Source organism: Drosophila mojavensis, unplaced genomic scaffold (assembly GCF_018153725.1).
Source record: "Drosophila mojavensis isolate 15081-1352.22 unplaced genomic scaffold, ASM1815372v1 contig_81, whole genome shotgun sequence".
In the NCBI taxonomy this organism is placed as follows: Eukaryota; Metazoa; Arthropoda; class Insecta; order Diptera; family Drosophilidae; genus Drosophila; species Drosophila mojavensis.
Window position 1 is genome coordinate 6,090,215 of NW_025318907.1, and position 12,513 is coordinate 6,102,727.

The 12,513-nt window shown below is 40.7% G+C and overlaps 2 protein-coding genes and 1 long non-coding RNA gene across 5 annotated transcripts; 2 read left to right on the plus strand and 1 right to left on the minus strand.

The window, feature by feature from the left end:
• The first annotated feature begins 3,975 nt into the window (after positions 1–3,975).
• On the plus strand, positions 3,976–6,247 carry LOC6580850 (putative elongator complex protein 4). Its single transcript, XM_002006613.4, has 4 exons — positions 3,976–4,236; positions 4,308–5,296; positions 5,365–5,599; positions 5,660–6,247. The coding sequence occupies exons 1-4, from the start codon at positions 4,086–4,088 to the stop codon at positions 5,752–5,754; spliced, it is 1,470 nt and encodes a 489-aa protein (XP_002006649.1). The 5' UTR covers positions 3,976–4,085; the 3' UTR covers positions 5,755–6,247.
• Positions 6,248–6,284: 37 nt separating this feature from the next.
• Positions 6,285–11,804, minus strand: LOC6580851. Of its 3 annotated transcripts, none has more exons than XM_015164447.3 (8): positions 11,582–11,804; positions 10,197–11,400; positions 9,350–9,530; positions 8,803–9,280; positions 8,088–8,273; positions 7,444–8,022; positions 6,601–6,827; positions 6,285–6,445 (listed from the first exon to the last, which is right to left on the minus strand). In XM_015164447.3, the coding sequence occupies exons 1-8, from the start codon at positions 11,593–11,595 to the stop codon at positions 6,414–6,416; spliced, it is 2,901 nt and encodes a 966-aa protein (XP_015019933.2). In that variant the 5' UTR covers positions 11,596–11,804; the 3' UTR covers positions 6,285–6,413. The 3 variants fall into 3 exon arrangements, with proteins under 3 accessions (XP_015019933.2, XP_015019934.2, XP_002006650.2); XM_015164448.3 differs by having other exon boundaries at positions 6,512–6,827; XM_002006614.4 differs by lacking the exon at positions 6,285–6,445 and having other exon boundaries at positions 6,471–6,827.
• On the plus strand, positions 6,393–7,429 carry LOC26527335. Its single transcript, XR_001449311.3, has 4 exons — positions 6,393–6,480; positions 6,550–6,871; positions 6,947–7,132; positions 7,202–7,429. It is a non-coding gene; the product is annotated as an uncharacterized LOC26527335 (long non-coding RNA).
• Positions 11,805–12,513: the final 709 nt, after the last annotated feature.

A 12,513-nucleotide genomic window follows, 5' to 3' on the forward strand; every position in this document is an offset into this window, starting at 1 on the left:
TCCTAGCGACCAACAAGAGCATCAGGACATGAGCCAACGAATGTCCATCACAAAAAAAGAAGGAAAACGAAAAACGACCAAAAAACGTAGCTTAAAATGAAATGAAGCGAGGCGGGGCGGTGATGGGTGTGGGCGGGGCCAGCTTAGCAGTCGAAACTTACCTGCGAAAACACACGCAGCACATATGTGTGTGTGTGTGTGTGTGTGTGTGTGTCATATGTCCTGTGTGCGGCATGTAACGCCTACAGCTACGACTAGAAGCGATGTCAAGCAACAAAAAACAGGGCAACTTCGTCTCAATCAAAACTCAACAGCACTACAAAACAGCCAGGATAATCAATTGAAATTTTCAACTTGACAGCTATGAAATACCCTGTAAGTGAACCAGAGGAATTCATTATATAATTTATGATAGAGTACTGAATCTAAAATTAGTGAAGAAGGATCAAATGATACAAACATATTCTAATGATATGGGAAATCAGCTCATAGTTTAAATCTCAGTTGAGATTAAATTAAGTTAATTAGGTTCTATCATCTATCATCATCGGTAAAAAAAAAGCTTCCTTTGATCAAGGCTCATACAAAAATTAAAGTTCAATTCACATTCTGAAAAAAGGGATATGATTGTGAAATACTCAAAGTATAGGAAAGGAAAGTTCTTCTCTTTGAAAATATATATTCTATAAGAACTAACAGAAAACTGGAGAAAAATATGGTATATTCGAATAATTCACATTTAAATTCCACTTCACTAAAACTGCAAAACGAAAACATTTTCATATTGAAAAGATTTCTTGCTGCATTTATTTAAGAACGTGTGATTCTAATGAAATACCCTGGTAAAAAAGGATGTTCTTAAAAAAGGACATCCACACACACTTGAAACTGTCTAAATGAACGCCAGCAGCAACACTTGAACATACTCTAAAACTCCCTCTCCCTTTCTCTCTCTCTCTCTCTCTTTCTCTCTCTAACTCTCTCTGTCTACCTCATGCTCCACCAGGAGTAGTGCCTCCTTCGTTCAATACAGAAATCATTTCCTAAGCGCGTGCATCGAAAATGTCCTTTGGGGTTAGTCTGAAAAAATTCATTACAAAAAAATGTCAGCGACTATAAAAATAAAACAGGATTTTAGTCGAGTTAATTTGTCGTTTAACATCCTGTCAGCTGCCGAAGCACCCAACTATTTATCACATATGCGGAGGGAGAGAGAGAGATACAGAGGGAGAGAGAGAGTGGGAAAGAGATGGGGGCATAGAGAAAGAGAGAAAAACTAGAGACTCCTTAAAAGAGAGAATAACTTTGGAGTCCTTAACTACTAGCACTGACCATACAACATGGTCAGTGCTGCTAGCGAGGGTGTTCTGTCTTCAGTACTATATAAAAACTAGTGCAAATGGGTCGAGGAAAGTTATACAGCTCTGAGTGTTATATTGCATATTTAATATTAATAATTGATAATAATACTTTTGAAAAAAAAAATATATTGTTTATGCATAATTTTTGTTAGTTATGTTGAATATCAAGTACTTTGATATATACCTCCTTGAATAGGTAATTTTTCAATCTATTAAACTTTTTACCATTTAAACTTTTTTAATTTCAATTAATATCAGCTGTTTTATTTGTGTTTAAAGTTGAGAAATACTAAAAAAAAAATAAATAAATAAATAAATCTAATATTAATGTTGTACACTGTATATAATCTTGATTTCAAAAGTTTGACTTCCATATTCTCACAATAATCAATCAGTAAATAGTGGTAAGAATCTTTGAAAATCTTTTTCAAGAAAATTTTAATTAAAATAATTTCAGTATATGTATTTAAATCATTTTCAATTTTCTTTAGAATTTAGTAAGAAAATTCTTCTTTATCTTGTATTTAGAAATGAATTATTCTGGAAAATTCGCTCTTTATTTCTATCGGTTTCTTCTTTTCTGTTTTAACACAGTCATTCCTTCAGACCATCAGCTATCCAATCACTATGCACTATTTCTAAAATATTTTTAATTATTTGTAATATTCTAAATTGTCTGCAACTCCGTCTCTTAAGAGCTCAATATATGCCACGATCACCAGTAAATCAATCAATTAAATGTTTATAAATTACGCTAACTAAACAATTGTCTATTATTATATCTTCACTAGAAACTCCCATCGACTCAGTCTCACATAAGCTTGGCTTGAGCCTCGATCAATGAGTCCATCAATAGCAAAGCACTGCTGCAGTTGAAGAGTCACAGCTGCAACAGTTTGAGAGGCACTCGTTCAACACTTGCTGCTCTTTCTTTAGACACGCGTCGTTTATATTTAGATTTGGAGTCGTGGCCATATGTTTTCTTTTTATGCCGCACACACTTTCACTCTACATATGTATGTGAATATGCATTCACATATCCTTTCGTCCTGCCGCATGATTATGGCCAGTCCAAATATGAATTTGCTGCGCCTGCGCCGTTGGCCGTCGATTGTCGACCGTCGGCCGTCGTTGGCCATTGGGCATTGGCCATGTCGAAAGGCATTTTACCATGCCACATAAATTCGTAATTAAAACGAGTCAAAGGATTCGAGATCGGTGAGGTCCTTTTTCACAGCAAGCAGCGGCGGGTGGTTGGCTTGGCTCGGCTTGACTTGGCTGCGGGCCAGCTGCTGGTCAGCCTGACCATAAATTATACAAGGATGCGCAATCCTTTTGCCAACACACACACACACACATTTGCAATTCAGCAGGACTCGCCAGTATATCCCCCTCTCTCTCTTTCTCTCCTGTCGTATGGGCTTGCAATCAATAATGATTGTCCTGCATTGTGCTCGTTGTGTGTGCCGTGCACAGCCGTAATTTATTGTCCTTTGGCTGTTTACCTTTCCCACGCAGAAGGTTGACGCCATTCGCTCGCCATTCGACTGCCTAACTGTATGTCCTGTGTCTTTTTTCTCTTTTTACTTTGATTTTGACTTTTATTTTTTGCGTGTGTTGTGTCCTTCCTAGAAAGAGTCCACTGGGATTTAGTTTCCTCGTACAAGCCCTTGGAGCAGTTACCTAAACCCTTTCCTGAGGTCCTGTTGACTTTCCCTTAGCCTTTTTATCAATATCCTTGTTAGTTACTTATAGGCAAACGGCTGGCCTATCCTGTAATTAAAAACACAGCCGCTGCATCCTTTTTGCGCAAATTGGGCATCATTATCCTTTCGTTAAAAAACGTTGGTGGGCGTGACAGCTGCCACAGATGCTTAAGGATAATGCGCAGGATGTTTGATTTGCTAAATTAATGCCTGTGCGGTCAGGACATTCGTCTAGGCACCTAACCCTTGTTACTATAAGATAGTTAATCAAAGAACAGGATATTGTATTTACGAGAATTGAAAACCTAACCGTTTAGGAGTCGCTGTTCATGGCTAAGAAAAACAGTTTGGGAGCAATTGTACAAAACATCGCATATTGGCGAAGAATGAGAAAAATGTAGTAGAAATTTGGTCACACTGTGTGGAGGTTAGTCGATCAGACAGCAAGCTGAAGTTTTCGTCTAGTATTAACCTATACTACGAAAATAATATAGCTATTTTAAGTACATCTTGACTTACACACGCGCTTTAACTAAAATAATTATTTACTATGTATTATTAAACTAAAAATATAAAAGTCGAATTAAGATTACCAGTGCACATCGCGAATTCCGGAATACCGTTTATGTCAATATTTAGTACATTTCCATATGCGAACCTTCCTTCGCTAGCCCGCCAACATTAAACTACTTGCAATTGACACTACAAAATATCGTATTTAACAGTGATTTTACAGCAAATAAATCATTTTGGCCATCAATACATATGTAATTTTCAATATCTTTATTTTTTATTATATGCATGTCTATTTATATTTATTTTCGATTTTTGTAATGATTTTAAAGTAAACCATGTAAAAATACTTAATACGCAGTATAAATACTAAAATATAGTTTTCGCCCATTTTTAACTTATTATCCCTTGCACACATTTACATTCTGTCTTCTTTTTCCCGGCAAACAAAAAAAAAAGAGAGAACTGATAAAAACGTAACGCAATAGTGGAAAATTGTTGAGACATGACGAGTTTTCGCAAACGGACCGTGCAAAAACCAATCCGTGGCACGCGCACTAGCCCCCACACTGGCCAGGTGATCACCTCCAGCGGTAATCCATCGCTTGATCTGATTTTAGGCGGTGGTCTGCCCATCGGCTCGATATGCCTGATTGGTAAGCATCGCAATACAGCAATGAGAAGTCGTCCATTAATTGTTAACCGTTTAACTCTTTGTGTTCTTTAGAGGAGGATCGGTTCATGACGCATGCCAAGGTTCTGGCCAAGTACTTCCTGGCTGAGGGTCTGCTGTCCAAGCAGGAGCTCTTCCTTGGCAGCTTGGACGATTTGCCAGAAGAGATGTTGCGTCGCCTGCCCAAGCCTCTCACCGACGAGGAGGTCGAGCAAGAGCAGCGCCTTGAGCAGGAGCAACAGGCGGATAAAAATGGTCTTCGCATTGCGTTTCGCTACAACGATTTACCGCTGGTCAATTCGGAGCAGGCCACTGCGAAAATTGGACATCATTTCAATTTGATGGAGCACATGGATGCCATGATGCTCTCCTATGCGCATGCCACCATTTGGAATGATAAGAAAACGAACCAAGAGGACTATGAAGATTTCGATGTTGCTAACGATTCGGAACAGCCACGTGCTGGTGGCGGCGAATCGTTGCCGGATCCCAGCGAGTCAATGCTTTACTCGTATGCTCAGGTTGTGGGATCTAAGGCGGACCCGGACCAAGAAGGGGAACAGTCTCCACCACCTGATGCTGCTCCCACTCAAGCAGCAGCAGCTGCTGCTGAAACTGATGAAGCGACACCCATGGAGCAGTCTGATGGCCAAAAAACTGCCCCCAACATCAACAACAACAATAATAACAATATGGATAACAGCACTGCCAACAATACCACAAGCACCACTGGAACAACCACCACAACCACGCCAACTGCATCGCCCCCAACTGGCAAGCCACAATTCTTCTACAATGCACGCTACGATCGCCTGCTCAATTATATCCAACTGCTGCTCAACGACTCGATCTTTGAGCCGGGCGCCAACATGCAGGAGAAGAATCTATGCAGGGTCTGCCTAACCTCGCTGGGCTCTCCTCTGTGGTACGACGATCACTTTGCCGAAGATTTGCTCAAGTTTCTAACTATATTGCGTGGCAGCGTGCGCAGCTGCACTGCTGTTTGCTTCATCACAATGCCCATGCACCTGATAGCCAAATATGTGAGTTTGGAGTTGTAAACTCTGCTAATCTATAATATACTTATACATGTTGATTGGTTTATTTACAGGACAGCAGCTTGGTGCCCAAGATTCGTCAATTGGTCGACTATGCCATTGAGCTGGAATCGTTTGCCGGCTCCGAGCGCGAAACGCATCCGGCTTTCAAGGAGTACAGCGGTCTGCTGCATCTGCACAAGATGAGCGCCATCAATACGCTGGCCGTGCACATGCCGGAGACCACCGACTTGGCCTTCAAATTGCGTCGCAAGAAGTTTGTCATCGAAAAGCTTCATTTGCCGCCAGGTGAGAGTTGGTGCTAATCTATATGAATCTTTTAAATATTCCCTATGGCTTCTTCCACAGATCTGCAGGAGTCATCGGAGCAGACAGCCAAGAGTGCAGACGTGTTGCCAATCCCCAATTGCGGCGTCAATTCAAATGTTTCCATGGATTTCTAGTGCCTGTTTATGGGCGCCGATATTATGGCCACGTTCTGTTGGTTGTTTCATTAAACCTAAACTTTTTTTTTATATACTCTGTCTCTGCGCAAAATGAAGGAAGCATATGGAAGCCGAGCTGTGCGAATACAAATCAAAATTGAAACCCGCAGCAAATGCTGAAAAAAAAAGGAAAAAGAACATTAACAACAACAAAATACCAATTATATATACAATAATATAGTGCATCGGCGTTTATTGAACGCTCTTGCCATTAGTACAACCGATTTTTACAAGTTTTATTTCTTATTTAAAAATAGTTTATAATAATATTGTATACAGAGTGCGCCCGCAAAAACAATTTCCATATATACATTGTATAAACAATTTTCTAAAAAGAAAACTAAAAAAAAGAAAATGAGATACGAGCAAACAATTTGTAAGATTTTATGTAGTTATATATATGTACGTATTAAAACAACAACAAAAAGCCATTGAAAATTTTTAAAATTAATATACAATTCGATTTTTTTGATTTACAATTATACAAATTTTTAGTACAAAAAGTTATCTTTATTATAAATTTTATTTTAAAATCCTTGAAAGATTTTCATATGTTTGTATACACATCAGATCCTAGTTTCGATTCAGTCAGTCTTCCAGGATTCGTCAAAGCTCACTTAAAAAACTAGCAATTGAAGCGCTGCAATATCTATATTGTGAAAGTAAAAAGAGGATACTATTTGAGTATGTATATTTGCATTGTTCGATCCTTAACCTTCAACATATCTTAAAAGTATTTTTAAAACATTGCAGCTCTCGTCTATGCTGTTAGACACTTGTACTTCAGACTGCTGCGATACTTGCCGAGTTCCGATTTCAGCTTCATATTCGGTCGCAGCGCATCGGCAAAGTATTCGTCGCACGGTGCATATGTCATATATAGTATAAAGTCGGCGGCCTGCAGTCCATCGGGCGTCTGATAACAGATCTTGGGCAGCAGCAATCGTCCCTCGTATTGACACTCCGAGAGCTTGTGACCCAGACCGTTCTCAATGGCCAGTTTCATGTTGGTGACGCCAGGAATTTTGATGCTGCAAAAGGACAATATAGTATTCTATATGTATGATCTGTAATCGTGAGTCGATATAAACATCCATCTATCTGCCTAGCTGAACGTAATTAAAATAACTTTACTATATATTTGTTGCAGAGTATGATTCAGCTGATGGGAACAGACGCTGGGAATGTAACTTCTGTTGTATAAGCCTTCTAAATATAGTAGAGTTTCTTATGTAACCACAATTTCACCTTGAGACTATCTGGCCAGAAAGAAACTCAAGCAAGACGAATCGAAAAACTATATGCATTATTCGGATGTAGATGTAGGGGACTCTATGTAAGCTATCTCTTATGTCAACCTTATGCTGAGTATTTTAAGCCTTTTTAAATAAATTCCTTCTTGCAGTTGGCGCACATCAGAGCAGAGCAGAGCAATACAACTAACTATGTATATATATAATGTAATTCGAAACCTGCATGAATCATTCCAAGAGTGATATGGCATAGCTCCTGTATATCTATAGTCGACTCAGCATAAGATTATCAATTTGTCAACCTAACTCTGAGCTAAGCTAACTTCCTATAGCAGCCAAATCAGTTCTGTATATATAATAAACCGAGAATCTGGCATAGATTTCACCCATTTACTTGTTATCCTCCAGCTGCAGCAACAGCCTGTGCAGCACCAGTTGAGCGAACAGTCGAATCTGTAGATTGGCGGCCATGGTCAGCGGCAGCAGAATGTCGATAATGCGCTGCAGTTGCTCCAGCTTGATCCCGTTGTACTTACTGAGGCAGTAGATGTGCAGCACGGAGATCAGGGACAACTGTTGGCAGGACTTGAGCTCAGTCAGCTGCTGCAGGCGCTTTAGCAAGTGGTCGACGCTGGGCAAACAGCGTGCCACCAAGCACTCATACATGTACCGGATATTGTCATGCTCATTGACAGCGAGCAGAGCCTGCCACAGCTGGTCCGACCAGTAGCTGGGGCCCTTGAACGTTATCCTGAGCAAGGCGCGCGCGATTCGCATCTTGATGCGATGATCCTTGCAGTTCTCAACGTAGCTCTGTCTCGTGTCGATCATCTCGTTGTTGATGCGCAGCAGCTCGTCGAGCAGTGGGTGCGTATCCGTTTTGCCCTCAATAACAAAATTAATATAACTATCCCGTTTCCTGCAGCTCGTAAAGAAATAATTGTACTGGTTGATCAAATATCCGTACTCGATGCTGTGGGATGGAGAAAATGAAAATGAAAATGGGACTGAACAGATAAACTAAACTGTTTGCATTACCATTTATCGCCAGACAACGGATTGCCCGAGAGTATGCCACGTATCAGCAGCGATGTGGGCACGCTCTTCGTGCAGCACAAAATGTTTATATTGAGGAACTGGCTCGCTTCCAGGACATCATTTAAGATCTGATCGCTTTCCTCAACGGACCAATGCGCGGATGCGTACTTCACAATGGCTGTGGCGCTGTATGTGAAAAAGAAAATAAAAATATGATTAGAATATGTTAAGAGTTAAGAGTGATCGACTATGCGATACCCTTTAAACTAGTATAAATGTCATATAGTGAATCATAATTACAGTTTGAGTTGGATGTACAGATAAAAATCTCAAAACAGATGGAATTATATATTTTCCTTATCCCACAAATTGATCCCTGAGCTCTTTAGTGTTCTTAAAGTCTATGATGAACCTAAGTATGAAAACGTATTTAATCTATATAAATGCATGAATACCTCCTAAATAGTTAGTTTCCTTGAGCAATATCTGATTTTACTATACTAAGTATATTATTAATTTAAAATCGGACATTAATGTGTAAAAAATGTATGCAGTTAAATATTAATTTTTCAATAGAGCAGGATCTACCACATAGAAACGACTAAGAAATCCGATGTTAATTAAATATGTACAGACTAGTTCTTCACTCTCTTTGTGAAATACTATTACCCAATGTAGAACCAAGTATCCCACTCATATATTTATATATACTTACACCAGGACACTATCCGGAAATTGCTTAAGATATGCAATCAGGGACTTGATTATGCTCTCATCCTCTAACCGAGCCTCGATGCCATTCAATAAAGTCGCTAAACGCTGAGCCGTTAGAATTGTGCCTTGGCTAAGGAGCTCCGCCGGCTTTAGTTTGAGCTCGTCCAGTTGGTTCCAGCTGATGAGTCTCTCGCACGTAAACCAATCGACAGCGCGATGCAGCACAAAGGATATTTCCTCATCCGTTCCGCACTCGAGCTTGTGCACCAAATACTGCTGCAGTTCGTTGAGGTCGGTGAAGCGCTCCAACTCATCGATATTCAAATCGTACTGCTCCTGATAGAAGTCAAGTATTTGCATTCTCTCGCTCGCACACTCGAGCTTGAGACTGAAAAAGAAAGAGAAGAGACGCCACCAGCCGTGCTGATCCTTTGGCAATTGGCTCAGCTTCTTATGCAGCTCGATACCTATTTTGACATCTGAAACAAAATAATGACGTATATACGTGAGTTATTGTCTATTGGTTTGATTTGCTCTCATGGCTTTACCTGTGCGATATATAATCACGAATAGATTCTTGTCAAAGTGAACCAGCTCCTCGCTTATATTATTGCAGGTGGCAATTTTCGTTGTAAATCGTTTGTGATCCCTGCAAAAATTGTCACTATTGCTGCAAAGGGCCCTCATAAACTGTATATAATCACCCAAAGAGAAACTTTCAATTGTTGGCTGAAAGAAAATGGAGGAGTTGTGATGAAAGTATATGTTTCAAAATGTAATCTTAGTTAATCATTTTTTTACTTTACAGGTTTCAGCTTTCACGAATAATAAAAATTATATTAAGACATATGTATAAAAATTATGATAATGAATAAGATTTATAATAATAATCAAATAATAACGAAAATAATAATATTTTGATAGTAATAATAGTGATTAAGAATGATTATGAATAATTATAATTATAATTATAGAATTAATTATAATTATAAACAAAGCAGTATCACGCTCCCATTAGACCTAGGCACATGATTTTTCGCCAATCCTTATAAGTAGTCAAGTTACGTTATAACTGTAAAACTTTTTCAGTTGCAGATCTCTAATACCATAAATAATAACGGAAATATAATAGCTTTTCCCAGAGTTCATATCGCGAATATCTAAACATAATTCCTTACATTATTATGCAATTATGATGCCATTATTATCCCTTATACAATAGAACTAATGGGTATATGTGCAACATTTGCCTCGCTTCAGTAGAGGCGAATAGGTTCGCGTTCATATGGACAGCCGGACAAATGAATCTTAAGCAAAATCAATATACCCATTTCAGTTTGTGAATTAGTAATGGATATTTCTCAACGAGAGCTCGGTTTCCGGGTAAAAACATACCTCAAATATGTCGAACATTCGATTCTGTGCCTCGTAGCGCAAAGTCTCGTGCTGCATCGACTTGACATGGCCGCAGATCTTCAGGATTAAGGCCATTGCCACATGTGGCTGGCGTGGAGGCATGCTGCGCAACCAGTGGAGCAGGGGCAGACTCTGCCAGGGCACCAGGACCAGGGCTTCGAGGAAATTCACCGTTCCACTATTCTGGACAAAGGTCTTGATATTCTGCTCGGGCAGCAAGTAGTCCTCGGCATCGTACAGATCCGTTTTGTTGGCGGCAACCAGGAATTCGTTGAGCAGATTGGCTCGACGCAGCTCCGAGATAGTGGAATGTAAGAGGAAGTACTCCAGGGTCCAGCGCACGACGAATTTGTTGCGGTTCTCGAGCAGTCGCAGATAGAGGATTCGCAGCCAGCTGAGCCAGTCGTTGTCCTGGCTGCAGGCCACAAAGCGCGGCAGATGGCCGCTCAGCATGGGCAGCACCAGGTGTGAGTCGTCCTGCTCCAGTTGCTCCATGATGACGACATAGGCCGGCCAGTGGGGCTCCACGCACTTGAGTGCCTGCTGCAGCTGTGGGCAGTCCTTGTGGAAGTCCTCGCTCCTGCCAATGCTCAGCAGCAACTTGCGCATTATCGAATAGGCCAACTTACGATTCTCTTTGAGCTCCGACTGCAAAAGCTTTTGTATAACGGTAAACAGCTGCGGCGAACAGGTGTACTCCAGCCCGAGCTCACGCACAAAGTCATCCAGCATATGCTCTAGAATTTGCCCCGCATGCGGATGCAGCTGCTCCGGCTCCTCCTCCGCATTCGTCGAATCGCACAGCGATATCGACGACAGCTTTCGCAACAGGCATAGTCCTGACCAGGGAAATTGCTTGGTGTGCGCCTGCACGGCGTCCAGCACCTTGGCGATCTGCTCCCGATTGACCTGCACGCTGGCCCTATCCGCAATCACCACCGAGATGAGCTTATCGTAGAGCTTGGTGCCGAACTTGACGTCGTTGTTGCTATTCAGCTGGCTGTAGATGCTCTGCAGCACTCGACGGAGCGCCTCCTCGTTGCCCTTCACCTTGTGTATGTCGATCAGGTCGCACAGCATGTTGTCCATTTCTACATTTTCACCATTCTCGATATGACCAGTTTCCACAGTCTTCGAAATTTGCATTGTTTTTTTTTTAACTATGTTTACTAATGTGCTATTCCTATACAAAATATGAAGATATGTATTAGACTGTCGTGACGATATATTGATAGTTGACCCAAATGTCAATGGGAAATGTGTTTACACAAATGAATCGGAAAATTCGAAAGAATATTCTGAATTCAACTCATGTGAAGAATCTATCGAAGGGGCAAAGCATTTTGAAATTGTTGCACCCTTACCAGAAATAGATCATATTTGGATTAATTATACCAGTTTAAAATAGAGCTCTTGCCTAAAATTCGAAAACTACGGATTTGCAAAAATTTTTGATGCTGAAAAAGCCAAATACAACATTCGAGATTATTTTATAGATTAATTTGGATTTGCGAAATCAACTAAAAATATATTTTCAGAACTTTGAAAACATTGGAAAATAAAACAATTGGCATATTTTTAATAAATCTACATAAAATTGACATAAAAATCAATTCTTATAAAAGTTTAAAGAGACAAAACTTCAAAAATTCGTCTATAAATAATTCTTTAGCAGGGTACATACATATGCATCTATATATATTTATATATCTTATTTTCGATTATTCTGCCTTTCAATCACTTTCCCCTCTCCATTTTCCTTTACCAATTTGTACGCCCACTTTTCGCCCACATATCTTGGGCGCTGCTCAAGTTCAATGAACGCTTCACCTCTTAACCCCAGCTCCCAATTTGGATTAGTTCTGTGCGCCCATTGCATTGTGGGGCAGCCACACTTTGCATCTTTGCCGCTGCTGCGGGGCTTTCTAATTGCCCAGCCAACCCTTGGCAAGTGCTTGCACCCACACACTGTCGAGGCGGCAGCGCATAGCGCGCACAGCTTTGACCCCAATCCCAACCCAATAGAGTGAAGTAATGAATGATTTAATGGGCCACGAGTGCGCAGGGGAGGGGGTGGGAGCTGGGCTGCATGATTTAGCTATGCGTATTGCGCAGCAGCAGCGGAAGTGCCAGCGCCATGTGGATCACAACGGTAAAGTGGACAGCAAACTAGTGCGAAAGAGTGCAAGAGCGTGCTAGTTGCTGAGGGAGTGGGACGGAGAGTGTGTGGCTACGTAGAGAGAGGGAGAGAGTAGAAGCGCAGTGCAGGTCAGCAAGAAAATACAATTAAAGTGTC

Bases quoted from the DNA above. Each gene is read 5' to 3' on its own strand.
- LOC6580851 (XM_015164448.3), bottom strand. The intron at 9,531-10,196 runs GTATGTTTTTAC...ATTTTCTTTCAG, and splicing joins GAATGTTCGACATATTTGAG to CCAACAATTGAAAGTTTCTC. The intron at 6,828-7,443 runs GTAAATGGGTGA...GTCCTTTTGCAG, and splicing joins CTGCAGCTGGAGGATAACAA to CATCAAAATTCCTGGCGTCA.
- LOC6580850 (XM_002006613.4), top strand. From the start codon at position 4,086: ATGACGAGTTTTCGCAAACGGACCGTGCAAAAACCAATCCGTGGCACG. The intron at 4,237-4,307 runs GTAAGCATCGCA...TGTGTTCTTTAG, and splicing joins CGGCTCGATATGCCTGATTG to AGGAGGATCGGTTCATGACG. The intron at 5,297-5,364 runs GTGAGTTTGGAG...GTTTATTTACAG, and splicing joins TGCACCTGATAGCCAAATAT to GACAGCAGCTTGGTGCCCAA.